Raw genomic sequence first — 21,251 nt, 5'->3', positions numbered from 1 at the left:
CATGAATTTTTATTTTTTGTACATCTCAAATTTCAAGGTATTTAATCCTAGAAATTTACACACATATACATAACATCGTTCTTGAGTTGAATATTTGTTTTCAAATTTTTTTGAAAACAAAAAGGTTAAAATTTGAATTTTTCAAAAATTTGAGCTCCATGAAGCTCGGCCTCCAAACGTCCGTTCTTAATAAATACACCTTATGCTCCCTCCATTCCTTTATATAAGGTATATTTGTTTTTAATAAAATTCTATAATGTAAGATGTATTTCTTTTAATTTTTTATAATTCCATGGTTAGCCCTTTAAAAAAAAGGAAAGTATCTATCTCCTGATTACATGCATCTTTTCTTGTAATGAGAAAAATGGAAAGTATCTCTCTTCCGATTGCGCCTATCGCTTACTTTCCTAATCTAAATGATTTACTCGCCTCTAATCAATGATTTAGTCATGGTTAATTTTGTTCTAACATATGTATAATTATGTGTCTTGGTTACCATGTCAAAAATAATACATCTTACATAAGAGCATCTCCACCAGCCGCGCTTCGCGCCGCGCGCAAAAAATCTGTTTGCCACGCGCGCTTCGGCTGGTTTAGTGCGACCGCTAGCGCTGGCTCCAACGGCCGCGCTATAATGCAGCGCGTGCACGCCGCTCCAGCAGCGCGTAAAAATACAACGCGCGCAGCACGCACAAACCACATATACATTTCAAAAAGAGGAGCAAAAATGATCAAACAAATTTGTTATGGGCATCAATCCTATCTCTCCAAATTTTCTCCCGACCCATAACCGAACCACCGTGCTTCGGTTTTTTATTGATATGCATAGGTATGATCATTGCAAGATCCTCCTCCTCTTTCATATCAAATTCTTCTTCGGAAGAATCATACGACGAACTCATCTACAATGTTCAATACTATACTATAAAAACTATATGCACCAAATTCATGAAGTTTGAGCAATACATACCTTGTAGGCGTTTTGTCGAACACCTTGCGGGCGCGGCGCGGCAGCGAGCGCTCGGGCGCTGTTCCTCGGACGACGGAGGTGCGCGAGGGCCGGTGGGACTAGGAGGGGGTGGGGCGGAAGCGCGGCGACGCGGGGATAGGCCGGGGAAGCGCCTGAACGGTCACAGGGGGGCGCGGGCGGCGGCGGCGGCTCGGCCGGATGGGGGGTGGAAGTGGGAGAGCGAGCGCGGCAAATAAGCGGCGTGCGATTGCGTTTCGGCCAGCGCGCTGAACTGCATATGCCGCGCGCGCCGTTCTTGCGCGTCCGCTGGAGCCATCCGCCACGTTGTGCGCGCGCTAAAACGGCCTAATTTGCGGCGCGGCGCTAGTTTAGCACGGCTGTTGGAGACGCTCTAAAAGACGGAGGGAGTATAAAGGAATGGAGGGAGTATGTGATAATGTGACATTTTTTTCCTATCTTTTTCTCTCTACCATCACGTGCAAGTGATCGGACATGTGAAAAAAATATGAAAAAAATATGACTATATGGACGGACAAATAGGAAACACGTTTAAACGTTTAAGAGGTCATAGTTGCTGTGTTCTGTAGATGCTTTTAGTAAGAGTTAAAAAAAAATATCCAATAAAAAGAGTTAAGAAACAGCAGGAGTATGGTCCAAATGCAGAATCGGTCGAAACAAAAATAGACTGCATCAACTAATTTAGCTTACAAAAACACCTTACATTTTCATACAGAGGTATCCCGTCGGTCTTATAATATAAGATTGTTTTATGCACTATACTAGTGCAGAACGTTTTTATATTATGGGACCGAGGGTCTAGTAGATATTTTGTCCAGTAAATACGGGGCGGTTCTAAGAGCAACTTTAATGGAGCGATCCATTTTATCCGTTGCCGTTGGTTTGGTCTCGTGCGGACAAAAGTGATGGTCCAACGCGGATCCATTTTTAAAAAGCTCGTCCGCTTTACGCCCGCGTCGATCCATTTCTGACTTAAATTTGGAGCTGAAATGCGTCGGCACGGACACTAAGCGGACGCGCGCGTCCTTTCTGCGTCCGCATGTGGCCAGCCTGGCATACTTGTCACACAGCCGTCCACCCACCTCTGCTTTGTCCTAAAGGAATGCAGCGACAGAATCATACGTCCTGATCTTCGGGCATTCATGATGCTGCCGGGGTGAAATAAAACTATGCGCTCTTGGCACCCCGGCAGGGAAGCAACTCTCCATGGCGATCCAGTACGCGCGCACGGGGGCTACCTTTTCCGCCCTCCTGCTCGTCTTGCTGTCAAGCTTTGTGGTCGACCAACCTTTTTGTCTTGGACTTTCCGAAGTGGAAGCTGCTTTGCAAGTTGCAATGTGGAGGGGCACCTGGGAATGGGATGGCAAAAGGCGATCCATGCCGACTTCGCTTTGAATCTTGCAGATGCGCTTCAGATCCTCTATTTCTCTATCCCGGAGTAGGTCCCACCCTTCTCCAAGCTATGAACTGCAGTTAAAATTGGCCTTGTGGCATGCATGTTTTGCCAATGCCCAAATCCATCTTGCTTAGTTTTTTCGTCCACTGGTTAGCTCATGCCCTCATTGTATACCCGTCACAAACACTCGCCAAAACACGAGTAACAGAAAACATTTCTAGAATTTTACCTACTAAAAAAAAGATACCTCACACCGTTGAAAGATTGACACGCCCGTGTCATTTTGTCAAATCCAAACAAAGCCATGTTTTTTTTACCCATATAGCTTTAGCAAAGCATTGCATGCTGAACAAAACATGCTCCACAAAATACAAATCCTTACACACGACAGTGTTACCATGCTGACTGTCCTGTTCATGCTTAAACTGGGCATCTAATGCTTGCTGCACTCCTCAAGTTCTGAAACAATTTCTCTACCACCCTTCTCTCTGAAGTTGCATTTGCAGAGGTCCGCTACAGCCGCCGCAACTTTCAATGTCCACGGAGAAATGTTGTCGAGACCAAGCTACTTCACACGGCCAAACCTCTCCACAAGCTTCTGCTCAATCTCCAGCCTCTTCTTCACCAACAACGCGTACCTGTTCAGGAGCTCATCGTCACCCTCGCAGTCCCCAAATGGAACAGCCAGCCTCATGCTGAGCGATGTCCCATCCAATCCGCCCGAGTACACGCGTGAGATCGGCACGAACTCGCCCTGCTGCTTGCAGATCAACCCATGGGCTGCTCTCAGAGCAGCACCCAGCGACGCAGAGTCTGCATATCGTTCGGGTAGATGCATGCTATGTTCAGCTCGTTGTTTTAAGATCATGTAATATCGGTAACAAGACGGGAACAGATCGGTATCTAATCAGGTGGTGCCAAATTCATGCACATACCTGGCCTCTGAACAGTGTAAACTGGACAGCCAAAAACAGACGCCATCGTCTTCAAAATCGCGTGGTTTGTCGATGCGCCACCGGTTGCTATGATCCGATTCGGAGGCACCGGCAGGCCGCATCTCTCCGCATGTCCCCTCATGGACAGGAACTGGCCTTCTATTAACGCGCGCACCTGAATAACACCTTATTAAACCACCGGTGGGAACTGTATTTGACATGTTCAATCGTTTTATGGCACCGGCAAGTCTATTTCAGAAGAAAAAAATGACACCGGCAAGTCTATTTCAGAAGAAATAAAATGACACCAACCAGTTGTAGTACTCAAACCTCTGACGGAGGATCAAACTCGTCGGTCAGACGTTCCTCTGTCTCAGCTAATGGTCCACTGGCTAAGGTGTCCACAATGTAGCGGTGAAACCCGACTAGGCATATATATTAGCACATGGTGTGAGCAATGACAAAGATTGGATGCGCAACGATATGCAAGGTCGATGATAACCTGGAAGTGGTGGCAGGATCTCGTGTTCCTTGTAGTAAAATCCCAGTTTCCCTCCTGTGAAAGAAGAAGAAAAACACGGGACAGAATAATCCATGTGAAATCTACCTTTCTGTGGTCAATGCAATCATCTAGCCTGATGGAGGGAAAGACAGGCTTTTCATAACACAACTGCCTTAACCATAGTGGCATCAACGCATAATCAAACATTGTGTACCAACTTGCCGAAATGTAAACTTTTGTAAACCTGCTAGTTTAAATACCTTAATTTTTTGATCGAAAAAAGCTTTAATCCAATGAAATTCACACCACCTTTTCAAGATATGCATTTTGAAGGACACTAATCATTTTGATCAAATACACCGCGTACCATTTAAGGGGTCTGTTTGCTCAAGCAAGTTGTTGAACACATCCCATGATTTCTCGGCATAACGATCACGGATATCTGACAGTCAAGTATCTGAGTTAGCAAGAGCAACAGCACAATAGAAGGCACTGAAAATGGTACCTTCTCGTGTTAGAGATCCATTTTTATAGCAAAGCATGACCATGTATGTCTTCGGGTCAACTGGATTAGGAAGGATGTTTCCATCGAGGGATGGTTCAGGGACATTAGTTACCCCAAATACCTGAAGGATCATAAATGCGTCACAAACTCACAATTACCACCAAAAGTTGATAGGAACCAAACAAAACAACGTTACACAATGACTTGTTTTTGTTTGCAAATCCTTTTACTAACTGTTCCACATGACAAGAAAAAATAGGTTTGGTTTGCATAATGGGTCAAATTCAGAACCATCTCTTAATATACACACTAGCTGCACGTTCATATGTTCTCAAGAGAAAAAAACTGCACGTTCATATTATAGCATTGATCTTAAGAAAAATAGAATAATTTGTAGGCATGGTGATAGATGATTACTGTATCACTTGTTCCAAGGCTGATTGCTAGATCACCAGGATTACTCAATGCTAGGCCTGCATAACCATCTATATCAGGGTACGGAAATACTCTTTTAAATTTGCAGCATGTAAAGGTTCTTGTAAGCTTTATATTAGGAAAAAATATAGAAGAGACAGACATATCATATGTTTTAAATTCATATATGCAGAAATTCAGGAGAACCTGAAGTACCTGCAAGGCTATTAGGGTTGTCCCCTGACCACTGAACAACCGGACAGTTTCTGGTAAACTGAAATCTGAGAAATTCCAAGTATATCTTTTGAGTTTCTGACAGGTTAATCACACACATTATTAATGACTTAAGAAGTTAATTAGGGCACAATAATATGTTCATATTGTTTACACCAGAAGGTAACTGCTACAACCTGTGTAACTCAATGTAAGACGTCATTTAGATTTATGGCCAGTCTAAAAAACGTCTTACATTAAGTTACAGAGGGAGTACACCATTAGCCCCATTGCAAACAACATAATAGTGACAATCTGACAAGTTGATAGACATTGCAATGCCAGTAATGAACAAAAAGTTTGTTTGTGCATATAACTCAGAGTTTCCAGACATTTGCTCAAAATAGAATTGTGCTAAACCATGCTACTCCGCATAAGCTACCTCTGAACATATATGAGGCAATAAAAAATTAGACTCCCTCCGATTCATATTCATATTAATTGTTGCAGCTGTACAACTCTAGACAATTAATATGAATCGGAGGGAGTAAAAAAATCTAGACACAAATTCCACATAAGTTTTTTTTCACGTAATTACACATAAGTTACCTCTGAACAAAATACGGAGCTAAAGTTCCGGCGATAGCATGCGCTGGTGCTAGCTTCCCAATCTTCACTTCCAAATCTGGAGCTGTAGCCTGTAAAATTAGTATGCATTAGCTAGAAACAATCAGCAAGCAATTGTGGGGAATCAAGTACAGTACTATGTTCAGTCCCAAAAATGTGGTTAGTGCAAAGCTCTGAAGTCTGGACATCAAGAAACCTGACCTCAATGGCATCTTGTCGCAGCTGGCGCGTCTCGATGTCCATCAAGTTCATCCCGGCGCCGTCGGTCTGGTCGATGCAGGCGTAGCCGCCGATGAGCAGCGACGCCATGAACGAGCTGACAAGCGAGATCCTCTCGGTGCCGTCGTAGATGCCCCGCCTCGTCTGGAACATCTTCCTGATCTGCGGGCCGGTGCACCGCTCGTGCGCCCGGCACCCCGTCATCCGGGCCAGCGCCAGCGCGCCGCCCAGCGCGGCCTCGACCTCCCGGCACTGCGCCGTGGAGCTGCTGTCCATCCACACGGGCGACTCCGGCGCGGCGAGCGCGCCAGCCAGCTGCGGCGCCAGGCCGCTGGCCGGGTCCAGGGACGCCAGCACGGCGCCCGCCCCGTGCCCCCAGTAAACGCTGCCGTGCTGCTGCGCGCTGCCGGAGATGGCGGCCACGCGGCCGAAGTCCACTTTGGGCTTGAGCCTCTGGAGGAGCAGGTCCAGGGCCTCGGCCCACATCAGCGGCGGCGACACGATGCGGCCCGGCTCGGCGGCGTCCCGGCGGACGCCGCCCTCCGTGCCGTAGTGCGGCAGCTCGGAGTCGAAGTGGACGGCGTCGTGGGCGACGATTGCGAGGCTGGCGTCCAGCACCGTGGCTTTGAGGGACCTGCGGACACCATGGCAAGAATGAACTAGACTGGAACTGGAGGAATCATCAAAGGCAGCGATCATAATGACTGATTGACCAGGAATTCAGGGGCAGAAGATGATGGTTGGAAGGATCTAAGGAATGGCGTTCTTACTGCGTGGAGCAATCAAACCCGAGGAAAAGGGAGTCGTCTGGGAGGAGGGAGCAACCATCAGCCGCCATGAGGACGAGCAGAGAAGCTCCGTGGTGTGTTCAGTCAGTCGCTGCGGGTTTGTGGATTTTGATGACGACGAAGGGAAGACAAAAGTGGAGCAAGCAAAAAAAAAATGCTTTCATTGAGAGTTGAACTCAAGACCTCCCGCTTACTAAACGGGTGCTCTAACCAACTGAGCTATGAAAGCTGCTTGTATCTGATTTCTTCTATGTCTTTCATGTATGATTGCTACTGTAAGCTTGTTTAAACCAAGGGATAACCCAACAAGATCTAACAAAGATAGAGTTGCATTTACATCAAGAAAAATGATGTTGGACATTGGACCAATATTTTATAGAGTTGCATTTGCATAAAGAAAAATGATGTTGGACATTTGACATTGGACCAATATTTTGTAGAGTTGCATTTACATAAAGAAAAATGATGTTGGACATTTGACATTGGACCAATATTTTATAGAGCTGCATGACATCCCACCAATTTTGCATTCTTTCAACCCCATTTCCATTACTTGCATAACGAAAATACATCATTCGCCAACAAGAGGAACATGAGGAGCGAAAGGGAGAAGCGAGTTCGAAGCATCACGAGGAAACCCGCTGCGCATGGCCGATATCGGCTAGTGCACCATGGGGCAAAACCTGGTAACACATAAAACTAACCTACCCCAAGTTCAACCTGATGCAAACACAAAAGCACCGAGAAGTAGCGATACAAGGCATGCACGCCCAATGGAGCAAATAGAGACTACTATGCACACTATCCCAAAAGTGAGACGCCAACCTTCAACAAGCTTCATCACGGCTGCCTTCGAATTTAGCCCACCCGAAGACTCATGGATAGCACCCGTGACAGATGCGCAGCATGTTGGCCTGCAAATTTTGAATGAAACCACACCACAAGATTTCTTACGAGATCCAAAGCCAAACGAACAGAAACTGAAAAAAATGAGCTCAGAAAGGGGAGGGACGCTTGGGTTGATGGGCGACGAGAGGGCGACTCCACCTAACACCATTAATGGCGGCCTGGGCGCCATTAAGGGCCTCGCGTACATCACGACAAGGAACCCATCCCGGCCCAACATTCGTCCACCTCCGATGGTGTAAATTGCAAGGATTCCGCTGGAATTTCTGTCGTCGGGGACGATGCTCCCTCGGGTCCCCTGAAGATGATTGTCCTATGGCCCCCAGGGTCTACTCCACACCATATTTTCAGCCTTGCACTTTTTACTTCGTTGCACTTTCCGCCTTCAGATCTCACTTTGCAAACAATCTTGAAGGAATTGACAACCCCTTTACAACGTTGGGTGCAAGCTCTTTTGTGTTTATGCAGGTACTCTGAACTTGACGAGATTCTCCTACTGGATTGATACCTTGGTTCTCAAACTAAGGGAAATACTTACTGCTTCTGTGTTGCATCACTCTTTCCTCTTCAAGGGAAAAACCAACGCAAGTTCAAGATACGACAGAAGGATCTCTGGCACCATTGCCAGGGAAGTAATTTTGTTGACGTAGCAGTATCATTAGTAATATGATTGACGAGGAAAAACTTAGAGGCATACAGTTTGCTAATACCAACCTGGAGATTGTTCTCCCTGATAATCTCGACACAAAATTTTGGTCAATTAATGTTGATCTTAGGTGTGTTTCACCTATCGCATCGGGGGGCACTGCTGATGTTGAGGTGGAGATCCCTATATTACATACGAAAGCTGATCCTTGTGGCTTATCACATCCTTTTGAAATTAAATGATTGGGGAATTTTGGAATATCCGAGGTCTAGGGAAGCCTGGTAAAATACAGTGCCTTTGTAATTTTAAAAAATAAAGTAGACTTTGTTGGTTTCTTTGAGACCAAAAAAGAGGTGATCGGAGACCATGTTTAAAAAAAATATTGTGGGCAGTAATGATTTTACGTGGCATTCGCTGCCTCCTGTTAATACTGCGGGGGGGGGGATCCTTGTGGGTCTGAATAATTAGTTATTCGATACCATAGGTTCTATGGATAAAAAATATTGTTGTATTGTAACTGTTAAGAGTAAAAGTGATGGTTTTGTTTGGCATCTCATTGCAGTATATGGGACAACTTATAATGAATTCAAATTGGAATTTATAGCGGAGCTACCTAATGTTGGGGAACGTCGCATGGGAAACAAAAATTTTCCTACGCGCACGAAGACCTATCATGGTGATGTCCATCTACGAGAGGGGATGAGTGATCTACGTACCCTTGTAGATCGTACAGCAGAAGCGTTAGAGAACGCGGTTGATGTAGTGGAACATCCTCACGTCCCTCGATCCGCCCCACGAACAATCCCGCGATCAGTCCCACGATCTAGTACCGAACGGACGGCACCTCCGCGTTCAGCACACGTACAGCTCGACGATGATCTCGGCCTTCTTGATCCAGCAAGAGAGACGGAGAGGTAGAAGAGTTCTCCGGCAGCGTGACGGCGCTCCGGAGGTTGGTGATGATCTTATCTCAGCAGGGCTCCGCCCGAGCTCCGCAGAAACACGATCTAGAGGAAAAACTATGGAGGTATGTGGTCGGGCAGCCGTGAGAAAGTCGTCTCAAATCTGCCCTAAAAGCCCCATATATATAGGAGGAGGGAGGGGAACCTTGCCTTGGGGTCCAAGGGATCCCCAAGGGGTCGGCCGAGCCACAGGGGAGGACTCTCCCCCCTCAAACCGAGTCCTACTTGGTTTGGTGGGAGGGAGTCCTTCCCCCTTCCCACTTCTTCCCCTTTTTTTTCCTTTCCTTTGATTTTTTCTCTCTTGGCGCATAGGGGATTGGTGGGCTGTCCCACCAGCCCACTAAGGGCTGGTGTGACCCCCCCAAATGCCTATGGGCTTCCCCGGAGTGGGTTGCCCCCCTCCGGTGAACTCCCGGAACCCATTCGTCATTCCCGGTACATTCCCGGTAACTCCGAAAACCTTCCGGTAATCAAATGAGGTCATCCTATATATCAATCTTCGTTTCCGGACTATTCCGGAAACCCTCGTGACGTCCGTGATCTCATCCGGGACTCCGAACAACATTCGGTAACCAACCATATAACTCAAATACGCATAAAACAACGTCGAACCTTAAGTGTGCAGACCCTGCGGGTTCGAGAACTATGTAGACATGACCCGAGAGACTCCTCGGTCAATATCCAACAGCGGGACCTGGATGCCCATATTGGATCCTACATATTCTACGAAGATCTTATCGTTTGAACCTCAGTGCCAAGGATTCGTATAATCCCGTATGTCATTCCCTTTGTCCTTCGGTATGTTACTTGCCCGAGATTCGATCGTCAGTATCCGCATACCTATTTCAACCTCGTTTACCGGCAAGTCTCTTTACTCGTTCCGTAATACAAGATCCCGCAACTTACACTAAGTTACATTGCTTGCAAGGCTTGTGTGTGATGTTGTATTACCGAGTGGGCCCCGAGATACCTCTCCGTCACACGGAGTGACAAATCCCAGTCTTGATCCATACTAACTCAACTAACACCTTCGGAGATACCTGTAGAGCATCTTTATAGTCACCCAGTTACGTTGCGACGTTTGATACACACAAAGCATTCCTCCGGTGTCAGTGAGTTATATGATCTCATGGTCATAGGAATAAATACTTGACACGCAGAAAATAGTAGCAACAAAATGACACGATCAACATGCTACGTCTATTAGTTTGGGTCTAGTCCATCACGTGATTCTCCCAATGACGTGATCCAGTTATCAAGCAACAACACCTTGTTCATAATCAGAAGACACTGACTATCATCGATCAACTGGCTAGCCAACTAGAGGCATGCTAGGGACGGTGTTTTGTCTATGTATCCACACATGTAAATGAGTCTTCATTCAATACAATTATAGCATGGATAATAAACTATTATCTTGATACAGGAATTATAATAATAACTATACATTTATTATTGCCTCTAGGGCATAATTCCAACACCTAATACTATGGATGGGCTCTCATATCCAATCATTCTAGGGGTGATTTTAACTTGGTACGCTCTGCTGCACATAAAAATAATGGGATTGTCAACAATCAGGTGGTGTACTTGTTTAATGACTGGGTGACTAAATGGGCTTTGATGGAAATTAATATTGCTAATAGGAGTCATACTTGGGGTAATAATGAGGAGAATCCTATTTTTTCTACTATTGACCGTGTGCTGGATTCTGTGTCATGGGATGCCCACTTCCCGTTGTCAGTTTTGACAGTCCTACCTAGAGTGGGCAGTGAGCATACCCGTTTAATTATTGACACCGAGGCACGGAGGGTTACCTCCCCGAAGATGTTTCATTTTGAAAAATGGTGGCTTTACCAACATCACTTTAAAGACCTTGTGATTAAGATTGGGAATACTTTAGTTCCAGGAGATAGTGGCATGGATATATGGATGAACAAGACAAGACTCCTTTGTGAGAAAATTAAAGGTTGGAGTATTAATATGGAGGCGTGTTTGAAGAAAAAAAAAAGAGACCTCATGGCAAAGTTTGATATCTTAGATGTTTTCTTGGAAAGAAATCAACTAAATGCGGAGGATAGATCTAGGCTGAGCGAGATCAGAACTGAGCTTGCACTGATATGGAAACAGGAGGAAACTGCCTTGTGCGAGAGGTCGCGAGATCGTAAGATTATAGATGGGGAAAAATAATGCTTATTTTCATGTGCTGGCAAACCACAGGCACATGAAAAACCACCTTCCCGAATTAAATGGAGATAATGGTCCAGTTCACTCTAGTGAGTGGATGTTAGAAATTGGCACTTCCTTTTATAAAAATATTTTTGGTTTTGAACCCAAACATCATATTACCCTAGGCACTTCCTTCTGGAAGGAGGAGGAACTAGTTACAGAGGAGGAAAATGATATCCTTCAAAGAAACTTCACCGAAGAGGAGATCAAAGAAGCCATTTTTGGCAGTTATGCTAATGGGGCACCTGCCTGATGGGCTATCTTTCCTGTTCTATCAGACTTTTTGGGATGTGATTAAGAGGGATTTTATGGCTTTGGTTAGAGACTTTGAAGTGGTTAAATTGGAGTTGCACAGATTAAACTTTGCTTTAATTGTGCTAATTCCTAAGGAAGCTAATGCCAAGGACATGAAACAATTCAGGCCCATCGGTGTGAGCAATTTTGCGATAAAAAATATTCTCCAAAGCTATGACCAATAGAGTTGCCCCTATTGGCCATAGGTTGATTTTTTCTAACCAAACAACGTTTATTATAGGAGATATATTGTAGAGAGTGTGGTTATGGCCCATGAGGTCGTTCATGAGGTTAAAAAATCTGGATCCCACGGTTTAGTTCTTTAGCTTGATTATGAGAAAGCTTATGATAGGGTGAGTTGGGAATTTCTTTTTGAAATGCTTCACTCAAGAGGGTTTGGTGTTAGATGGATTTCCTGGATTAAAAGTATTTTGGTGAACAACACGTTTAGTGTGAAAATTAATGATTAAATAGGTCCTCATTTTATTGGGGGTAAAGGACTTAACAGAGGGGACCCATCCTCCCCCATGCTTTTTAATTTGGTTGTTGATGTTTTTCCCAAAATGCTTCAAAACGTTTCTAGTCCGGGGTTGATTGCGGGGCTTCTACCTCATATCATCCCAGGGGGTGTGGTGAGTTTGCAATATGCAGATGATACTATACTCTTCCTGCAAAATTCAATGGATAAAGCTAGGCACTTCAAATGGTTTTTGGCCTCTTTTGAAATTCTTTCTGGTTTGAAAATCAATTTTCACAAAAGTGACCTTATGGCCATTAATGTGGAAGAGAAACTGGCTAAGGAGTTTGCACAGATCTTTTGCTGTAAATTAGGTGTTTTTCCTATAAAATATTTAGGTATACCTCTACACTATGATAATCTTAGACGAGAAGAAATTCAGCCAACTATAGATAGGATTACTAAAAACCTTTCTGGCTGTATGGGGAGAATCCTAACCTACAAGGGGGAAATTATCCTGCTATGTGCTTGCATTATTAGTATTCATGCGTACCTCATGTCTATGATTAATTTCCCTAAATGGGCGATTTATGTTATCAATTCTCAGATGGCTCGTTTCTTTTGGGAAAACATGGAAGACCTACATAAATACCACTCGGCCAGTTGGGGGCAGATTGCTAGGAATAAAGAATTTGGGGGTTTGGGGATCCCCAACTTAAAGGAATTTAACATGGCATTATTGGCTTCGTGGGGGAAGCGCTTTGCGAATGAATGTGTTAAAGATTGGAAAAAGATTATCAACCACAAATATAATGTGAACTCTCCAAGTATTTTTTTTGGAATTGTGGTGGGAGTGGCTCAACCTTTTGGAAGAGCATCACCTGAGCTTTGTCTGGAGCAAAAATCTTTTATAGATGGAAACTGGGAAATGGGGAATCGATTAGCTTCTGACATGATGTTTGGGCTGGGGATTGTTCCCTTAAAGTTCAATTCTGGAGTTTATTTAAGATTTGTAATCAGACAGACTGTACAGTGGCTCGACTTTGGGATGGGGTTGCCCTTAGATTGACTTTCTCTCTCAAAGGGATCCTGATACTCCTATCTGGAAACTGGAGTCGAATGACATTTATTCTGTTAAATCTTTCTATGAGCAAATTAATTTGGAGGGGGGGGGGTGTCTACCATTGGCAAGAGTCTTTGGAAGGTGATCTGCCCACAAAAAATTCATGTTTTTTTATGGCTATGTGTTTATAACAAAGTGCTAACTAGAGATAACATTGAGAAATGTAGACCCGTGGAAGATCCTGCTTGCCTATTCTGCAGCTGTGAGGAATCAGTGTAACATTTGTTCTTTGATTGTGTTGTTGCTAAACAGCTCTGGAAGTTTACTCTGAGGTGTTTGACATCCAGGAAATCTCGGGTTTTGAAGAAATTATATCGTTGTGGCATAATCCTAATAAAATGTTGTTTTAAACATGACGATTGCTGCCTCCTTGTGGAGCATTTGGAAACTAAGGCCCTGTTTGAAACCATAATAGATTATAATAATCTGGATTATGAAGAAAGATTATATAATCTGGTTTATAAAAATAATCTAGGTGGGCATGTTTGGAGGCCAGATTATATAAACTGTAATCCAGGTTTTATATTGTACAATGACATGTCTGTCCTCTGTTTTTTAGCTGCAAAGGTAATAATCTAGGTGGACATGTTTGGAGGACGGTGGCGGTGGCAGTAGGTAATTATCTCCAAGTTTCCAAGAGTAATGGGTCATTAGTAATCCATAATCTGATTTTAGCTGGGGTAGAGTAGATTATGAGTTTTTAATAATCTGGCCATCTAGTTTTTATAAACTGCAATATAATCTGTCCTGTTTGGAGACATAATAGATTATAAAAACCGGATTATATATTTGAGTGGTTCCAAACATGGCCTAAGAAATGAATTTTGTTTTCAGGGCCGATCTTGAAGAAGTGTAAAATGCATTCTTGCCAAGCTAGACATATATCTAAATCAATAGAAAATATTAGATGCTCAGGCAGTACTCCTGCGAAAATGTATCAAATTGTTGGACAGGAGACGCAGGGAGCTGCTTCGGATCGCGTGGAGGTGAAGCTGGGAGGCCCGGAGAGAAGAGTAGCTCATCATTGTTTGATGTTTTTCTCGTTTCCTTCCTTTGGTCTGTAATAAAAAGCCTTTTAGGAGTTTATGTCAGTGGTGTTATTACTCTTTCCCCATCTGCGGCTGCAAACAATCTAGTTGGTGGCCTTAAGCCTAGTCTTTTATTTATTTATCCTTTAGAGTTGTTTGCAGTGGTTGATGAGGATTCTATGAGACTTTGTTGCTTCATTTAATAAAATGGGGCAGGGGGGAACCCCTTTCATTAAAAAAAACGAACAGAAACTCCCAGGACAAAAGAACTGTCTGGCTTATTGAAGTGTTTCCAATATATTAACGCATCCCCCTTGGGTTATATGACGAGAGTTCATGAAAATATTAGGTTTACATACAACACAGGATGGATCACTAAGATCAACAAATGTGTTCAAAAGATACAAACACGCAGGTGTAGTTTTTCTTTCTTTCATGACCCACGTTGCTCTCTCCCAAAAAAAAATGTGTTAGTTTGTCACAGCTCATAAATTTCAGGTTTCCACAGATGAATGGAGAATGAATGTGTGAACCAACACAATGCAACCGTAAGAAAAATTAAAGAGAAAACGTCCGGGAGGCTCCTTCTAGCTTCGAGTATCCTTCCCCTGGTGCGCATATGCCACTCACGACTGCTTGACAGCATGGGAACCACGCGAATCCCCATGAGAGTTCCACTGAAGCAGCATCCATACAATTGATGTTCCTAAGTAAACAAGGTGAGTCGATTAGAAAGGCTAAACAAGTAGCCTATATAAACTTATAAATGCATCATTCTCTGTTCTCCATCAGTCATTAACATTTCAGACTGGAATAGAACCTTAGATGCTATTTGTGCAGAATTAAAGCGAAAAGTACAAGTCATAACTTTTTGTAAAGATCATCTGAAATAAAATCGAAAACCTAGTTGAGGCAAGCATACAAAACTACTACTAGTTCTTATATGGCAGGACTTGCAGCATCATTTTCTTGGATGAACTAATGTACCGTAGCACCAGGTTACCTATCTAATTGTAATAAGCGCCAGTAGCTGATACTAAAACGTGACAATGTTACAGAAGAATTAGTAGGTGACAAACGTATTCAAGTTAAGATACAGTACCTGCAAAGAAGCCAACTGTGCTAAGATTTGCTGCAGCCATGGTATGATATATCAAGTACTCCGTGAGAAAGTGACCAAGAGCATAGATGAATGACAGGAAGGTGGCTATATACAGAGGCTTGTTTTCCAGGTTGAATGCACACAGAAAACACAGTGTGCAGGTCAGAAGTGTCCAGACCCCAAAAGTACGACCATGAATTTCAGTCACTGCATGCATAAGAACAACGAATGTCATATTAGCCCCGCAATGATGATAGTAGGGTTAAGATATTAACTCAAATGAACGACTCTTGACAACAAAATGCAGAAGATAACAACAAATTATCATGTGTGCAATCTTAAAGAGACAACAAAGTCGTTTATATAGGTGTTAGGTTCATAATTGTCAAAGAACCACCCAATCCTAATGCTTCTTCAGGCACAACTTTTGAGCAATTTACTATGCATTCACTTTTTGACTTGCATCGTCAGCATGAAGGTGACTTTTATTCAGGATATAACCACAAGACGTCATCTATATAAGTCAACCCTTTTACCTCTGCTACTGCACCTCTTAACTCAAAATGAACAACACTTGATAACAAATGACAGAAGATAAAAACGTATTATCATGTGGGCTGTCTTAGAGCCACGGCAAGCCATTATATACATTTTATGGTTCATAATTGTCAAAGACCCGCCCACTTAATCTTAATGCTTCATGAGGCACAGCTTTTCATCAATTGACCATGCATCCACTTTCTGATTTGTATCGTCATGATGAAGATGACTTTTATTCAGAATATTGCCCACTAGACATTAGTATCTACTAAGTCAACCCCCTTAACTCTGCTACAAGTGTATATCCAAATCACCAAATCCCAGTCGACCACAGATGCAGCTACTCCATACCCAAACTCCGAAAGTTTAGGTCACAGGTCAGTGAACAGATAGTCAAATTCTCACCTACACATTGCTAATTTCCCGCAGCACGGAGCACCAAACAGACAAAACTCCCAGTAAACTCGCAGCAATAATCGATCTAATTCCACCCCTAGCACGCACAAATCGACACAGACCAACCAGATCCTACCACAGGCTCCACATGGAGCGGCGAATCAGGGCAAGCCAGAGAGGGAGGAGGGAGGGGTCACGCACTCTCTGTCTGGGAGAAGACGGCGACGCGGAGCGCCCAGATGTTGAAGAAGCCGAACCATACGGAGGCGAGGCGGAGGGAGCCTACCAGCATTAGCCACCACCCCAGCGCCGGCACGCCCTTCCTCCCGCCCTTCTCCGCCATGCTCTCCAAATCCTCCTCCTCCTCCGCGATCTGCTGCTGCCGCCCTCTTCTCGCTGGGCGTGAATACTGAAGAAGAGTCAAACTGGTCAAAATCACTTCCTCTTCCTACAAAGGCAGCCTGTTAATGCACGGCGGCAATCGCGGCCCATGTTAGTCTGTTTGCTCATGAGTACCGGCCTGGTTGAAGCCCAACTGTGTATCAACACGAGGCCCAAGCCTACAGCAGTCCTAAAATTCGCTCCAAGAAAAAGACTAACAGCCCTAAAAAATGGTTTTTTTTTTACCGCTGTTATTTATTTATATAAAGCAAAAAAAAAAAGTTGCTTCTTACGGTCCAGTGATGTTGATAGGGTTAGGCCGATGCCCCATTATTATTCGTAGGCAAGAAGAAATTTAGATTAGTTTGATGGTGTCAATGTAGTTCCTCTCGACTAACGCGGATTTCTTCCAAGGAATCCTATCAGGTCCTTCGAAGCGCAGGCGCCCTTCTTCTTTGTTATGGAAAAGGGAAGAAGATGCTACTTAGGCCTCCGTTTCTTGAGCCGAGTTCATTGACATGGACGCATTTCACTCTTTTTTCTGAATTTGTTGATTGAAGGCCGCAACAAAGAAATTGGAGTAGTAGAGAACTTGGCAGCACACGCTCGATGGTTCGACCAGTAGCTGCCCCATCCATGCCACTGATGAATGGCGCAGTGTGTTTGTCCCGTTCCGACCGATTTCCCGTGAAACCAATTGAATGCAAGCAAATCCTCAGTTCATTCATTCCGTTTCTCCCCCATCCCGTGACCAACATTTAATCATCAGCCAGCATTTAATCTGCCCCTCTGACACTATAAAACCTGCGCAGCCTGCCACCTCTTTCCCTCCATTTCCCAACGATCGTGCCATTCCCGGTGCAATCAAAGGATGGCTTCGGCGCTGCTGTCCGCGCTGACGTTGGTCGTCGCCATGGTGGTGGCTGGCGTCGTCCGGCCGTGCCGGGGCGAGTTCACGGTGGTGGTGCCGGACGCGGGGGCGCTGGTGGACGCGCCGCAGACGGGATTCTCGGACCGGGCGCGCACCGACCCGGCGGAGCAGCGCGCCGTGCTGGATATCATGGCGGCCACGGGCAACGGCTGGGCGTCCGGCATCGCGGACGTGTGCCGCGGCCGGTGGCACGGCATCGAGTGCGTGCCCGACCGCGGCGACGTCTACCACGTCGTCTCCCTCTCCTTCGGCGCGCTCTCCGACGACACCGCCTTCCCGGCCTGCGACGCCACCCGCGCCACGCTCTCCCCGGCCGTGCTCGCGCTCCCGCACCTCCGCTCCCTCTTCTTCTACCGCTGCTTCACCGCCAACCCGCAGCCCGTCCCGCCGTTCCTCGGCCGCCTCGGCCCCGCCTTCCGGTCACTCGTGCTGCGCCAGAACGGCCACGTCGGCCCCATACCCGCCGAGATCGGGAGCCTCTCCGGGCTGCGCGTGCTCGACCTCCACGGCAACCATCTCTCCTCCGCCATCCCGGCCACCGTCCAGTCCTTGGTCCGCCTCCAGCTGCTCGACCTCAGCTACAACCGGCTCGCCGGCCAGGTGCCAGACCTCAGGTTCCAGCGCCTCAGCATCCTGGACCTCAGCCACAACGCCCTGCAGGGCCGCGTCCCGGCGAGCCTCGGGCAATGCCGGTCCCTGCTGAAGGTCGACCTCAGCCAGAACCGCCTCGCCGGCACGATCCCGGACGCTCTCGGCGACCTGCCCGACCTCATACTGCTCGACCTCAGCCACAACGCGCTGTCCGGCCCGATCCCGGCGGCGATCGGCAGGCTGTCGACGCTGCGGTCGCTCATCCTCGGCGACAACCGGATGCAGTCCTCGACGGTCCCCTGCGACTTCTTCACGGGGCTCGGGGCGCTGACCACGCTGGTGCTCTCGGGCATGGGGCTGGAAGGGTCGCTGCCGGAGTCCATCGGGGGTCTGACCCAGCTCCGCGTGCTGCGCCTGGAGAGCAACGCGTTCACCGGCGTGATACCGGCGAGCTTCCGGCGGCTGGAGAAGGCGAGCGAGCTCCGCGTGGACGGCAACCGGCTCGTGGGGCCGATCCCGTTCGGCAAGCAGATGATGTGGCGGCTGGGCAAGAAGCTGCGCGTCGGCGGCAACGAGGGGCTCTGCTACGACGCCAAGCAGGAAGGGCTGGAGGGCGTCGTGGCGCTGGCCGGCGTGGCCGACTGCGGCAGCGTGAGGAGCCGCACCACGACTCAGCACCTGAGCTGGAAGAGTAGCGGCGGTACGACGGCGACGGCGACGGCGACGGCTAACGTGACGTCGTCAGCCGCAGATTCAAAATCGATTTCTGGGCGGGGTGGTGGGCACTTTTTCTTGGTGGTTTTGGTGTGTTTGCAGCTTGCATTGTTGTAGGTAGAAGAGCTGGGCTTCTGTGCCGGTTAACGTCATTGGTGGTGCAGAGCTTTTTACACCGGGAAGAATAAGGAATTGTACAAAACGTTCTTGCTGATTGCGGCTTTTGCCCGCTGTGGCCAGGTGAAAATTGTTACAATTATTTCTGGGATAATCTCCACGTTGTAATTAGGAGGCGGTTAGCCATATGCTAACCCACGCATCCCTCTCTCTCATTCTTTTCAAACGTCGCATCCGATGGATGCATCCTTTGAGAGGATATATAATGTAAATCATCATCAATGGGTCATTTTTTCCATTCGAACTCAAACACGTTATCAGCACGCTCCCAGCGAAACCGACTCCGACGAGATCGATTCCGGCGAGAACGGTTTAAAAAAGAAAAGGTGAGATGCCTCGCCTATCACTGTACCTTCGCCCATTCGTCGCCCACCGACGCCGCCGATTCATCGCTCCACAGCGCTTCGACGGCCGGCGATTCGGCGCTGGCAACTACGGCGGCCGCCGCAACGCCGGCGGATACCGGGCGCACCGCCCCGGCATGGGCCGCTTCCGTGGCCAAAATTTCCCCAACCGCCGTCGTTCCGGTCCGGCGACCGGCGTCGCGACTCAGCCAACGCCCGCCGCACCCGTCGCTCGACATGCACCGGCCAAGGCAACCGCCTTCACCATGGGCTCCGACGTCAGGACCTTGACGAGCGACCCCGCGGCGCCTCCGTCTCCGCCACGCGCGGATGTCGACGAGCCGCGCCTGCCATCTCCAACTCTGGCCACGCCCCCTCCTTCACCGCGAGCAGGCGCTCGCCGCCGCCTCCTGGCCCTCGGCCTCCCGCTGGCTAGCCCGTCGGCGGACTCGCCAACGAGCAGCCGCCGCGCTGGCACTTGGAGCCCGACCGGGCTCAGACTCGCAAATGGCGCCTCCAACGGCGTCGCCCCGGGGACCCGGCTCCCTGGGGGATCCTCCAACGAGGACGAGGAAGAGGGCAGCCGGAGCGTAGCTCGTCCATGGTGAACTCCGCTGCATCAGCAGCCCCGGAGGACTTCGCGTGTGGTCGTCGTTGTTGCTGTTTCAGTAGATAAGATTGGGGATCGAAGGATTCCTACCTTATCCTCTCGTACTGCACTACAGGCAACTACTGAAATATCTAGTGGACAATCCAACGTTGACAGTCCAGGCCCAACATGGCACGCCACATGCGGCCTCTCTCTCTCAGCTTATTTAACTAGTTGATTGATATGTTAGCATATTAGCAAATTAACATTTCTCCTAGCAGTATTTTGCTTCCTGTTTTAGAGATTGTTGATTTTAGTACAAATTTTAGTACTGTTTGTCAGTCGAGTACCATGTGTATTCCTGAAAATATGTGATCAAATAATTTTTCATGTTTGCTACATGTTGAGATTTATTACCTCTATTATTTGCAATTGCGATTTTCAATTTCTTGCAAATAAAAATCAATTCATCGTCTTAATTGAGCCGTTGGCTTAATACGATCACGAGTTGATATGCAAAATTTCAAGTGATTTTTTTTCAAATTGATGTTTTGGGACCACAAAGTAGTGTGTTGATCTACTGCATAGCAGATTATCACCACTACGTTTTAAGCCTACATTTTATCATATTGACATTATGATTGCTTAACATTGTGCTCTCCCATACATTTTATTAAGTTGTGACATAAGGTACTAGAAACATGAGTATCTACTGATTTCATCAGATTATACTCTCTAGTGCTGAGAGACGGACCCCGAAATTTTCTTTTGGGGCGTATCTACAATATGTCAAACTTAACAATTTGAAATTCACACTAATGATTGCAAGCCCACTTCTTGAAGTTATCGTTAATTTTGCAACGTTCAATACAACATAACCATGACGGTTTTAATTTACCGAGTGTAAATTAATAATCTCTGGTTTACCCATGTAGGTAACCGATGGCTGGAAGAGAGTTCGATGCACTCGACCTCAATGGCCACAACTACCCTACCTGGGCCATGGACATCAATATCGCTCTTGCATCCCGTGGATTAGTGCGTGCAATCCAGACTCCGGAGGATCCTCTTCCGGATGGAGTCACGCCGCTGAGAGATGAACAGAAATATGCCGCCTTATACATCATAAGGCACCATATCCACCCAGATCTCAAATCTGAGTATTTGGAGGAGGAATCCCCACTTACTCTGTTTCAGGCCCTCAAGACGAGGTATGAACAGCAGAAGGCAGTTGTCCTGCCGGAAGCACTCCAT

General features: G+C 46.6%; 3 protein-coding genes and 1 non-coding gene across 6 annotated transcripts; 1 reads left to right on the top strand and 3 right to left on the bottom strand.

Annotated features, from left to right (window-relative positions):
* Positions 1–2,665: 2,665 nt before the first annotated feature.
* On the bottom strand, positions 2,666–6,809 carry LOC123427169 (xylulose kinase 2-like). 3 transcript variants are annotated; one of them, XM_045111141.1, is made up of 11 exons: positions 6,570–6,751; positions 5,782–6,433; positions 5,563–5,651; positions 4,957–5,021; positions 4,744–4,799; positions 4,327–4,447; positions 4,189–4,263; positions 3,822–3,875; positions 3,650–3,744; positions 3,320–3,494; positions 2,666–3,197 (listed from the first exon to the last, which is right to left on the bottom strand). In XM_045111141.1, the coding sequence occupies exons 1-11, from the start codon at positions 6,635–6,637 to the stop codon at positions 2,950–2,952; spliced, it is 1,698 nt and encodes a 565-aa protein (XP_044967076.1). In that variant the 5' UTR covers positions 6,638–6,751; the 3' UTR covers positions 2,666–2,949. The 3 variants fall into 3 exon arrangements, with proteins under 3 accessions (XP_044967076.1, XP_044967077.1, XP_044967078.1); XM_045111142.1 differs by lacking the exon at positions 3,650–3,744 and having other exon boundaries at positions 2,939–3,197; positions 6,570–6,759; XM_045111143.1 differs by lacking the exon at positions 2,666–3,197 and having other exon boundaries at positions 3,402–3,494; positions 3,632–3,744; positions 6,570–6,809.
* TRNAT-AGU lies at positions 6,743–6,816 on the bottom strand. The gene has a single exon. It is a non-coding gene; the product is annotated as a tRNA-Thr (tRNA).
* A 7,690-nt stretch (positions 6,817–14,506) lies between these two features.
* On the bottom strand, positions 14,507–16,705 carry LOC123427168 (ergosterol biosynthetic protein 28). The gene is made up of 3 exons (XM_045111139.1): positions 16,472–16,705; positions 15,335–15,541; positions 14,507–14,938 (listed from the first exon to the last, which is right to left on the bottom strand). The coding sequence occupies exons 1-3, from the start codon at positions 16,611–16,613 to the stop codon at positions 14,859–14,861; spliced, it is 429 nt and encodes a 142-aa protein (XP_044967074.1). The 5' UTR covers positions 16,614–16,705; the 3' UTR covers positions 14,507–14,858.
* Positions 16,706–17,496: 791 nt separating this feature from the next.
* LOC123427167 (protein TOO MANY MOUTHS) lies at positions 17,497–19,146 on the top strand. Its single transcript, XM_045111138.1, has one exon. It carries the CDS (start codon positions 17,523–17,525, stop codon positions 19,002–19,004), a length of 1,482 nt encoding a protein of 493 aa, XP_044967073.1. The 5' UTR covers positions 17,497–17,522; the 3' UTR covers positions 19,005–19,146.
* Positions 19,147–21,251: the final 2,105 nt, after the last annotated feature.

The sequence above is a fragment of the Hordeum vulgare genome, chromosome 2H (assembly GCF_904849725.1).
Source record: "Hordeum vulgare subsp. vulgare chromosome 2H, MorexV3_pseudomolecules_assembly, whole genome shotgun sequence".
Classification (NCBI taxonomy): domain Eukaryota; kingdom Viridiplantae; phylum Streptophyta; class Magnoliopsida; order Poales; family Poaceae; genus Hordeum; species Hordeum vulgare.
Note: the sequence above shows the minus strand (reverse complement) of the source record. Positions and strands in the feature narration are given on the sequence as shown.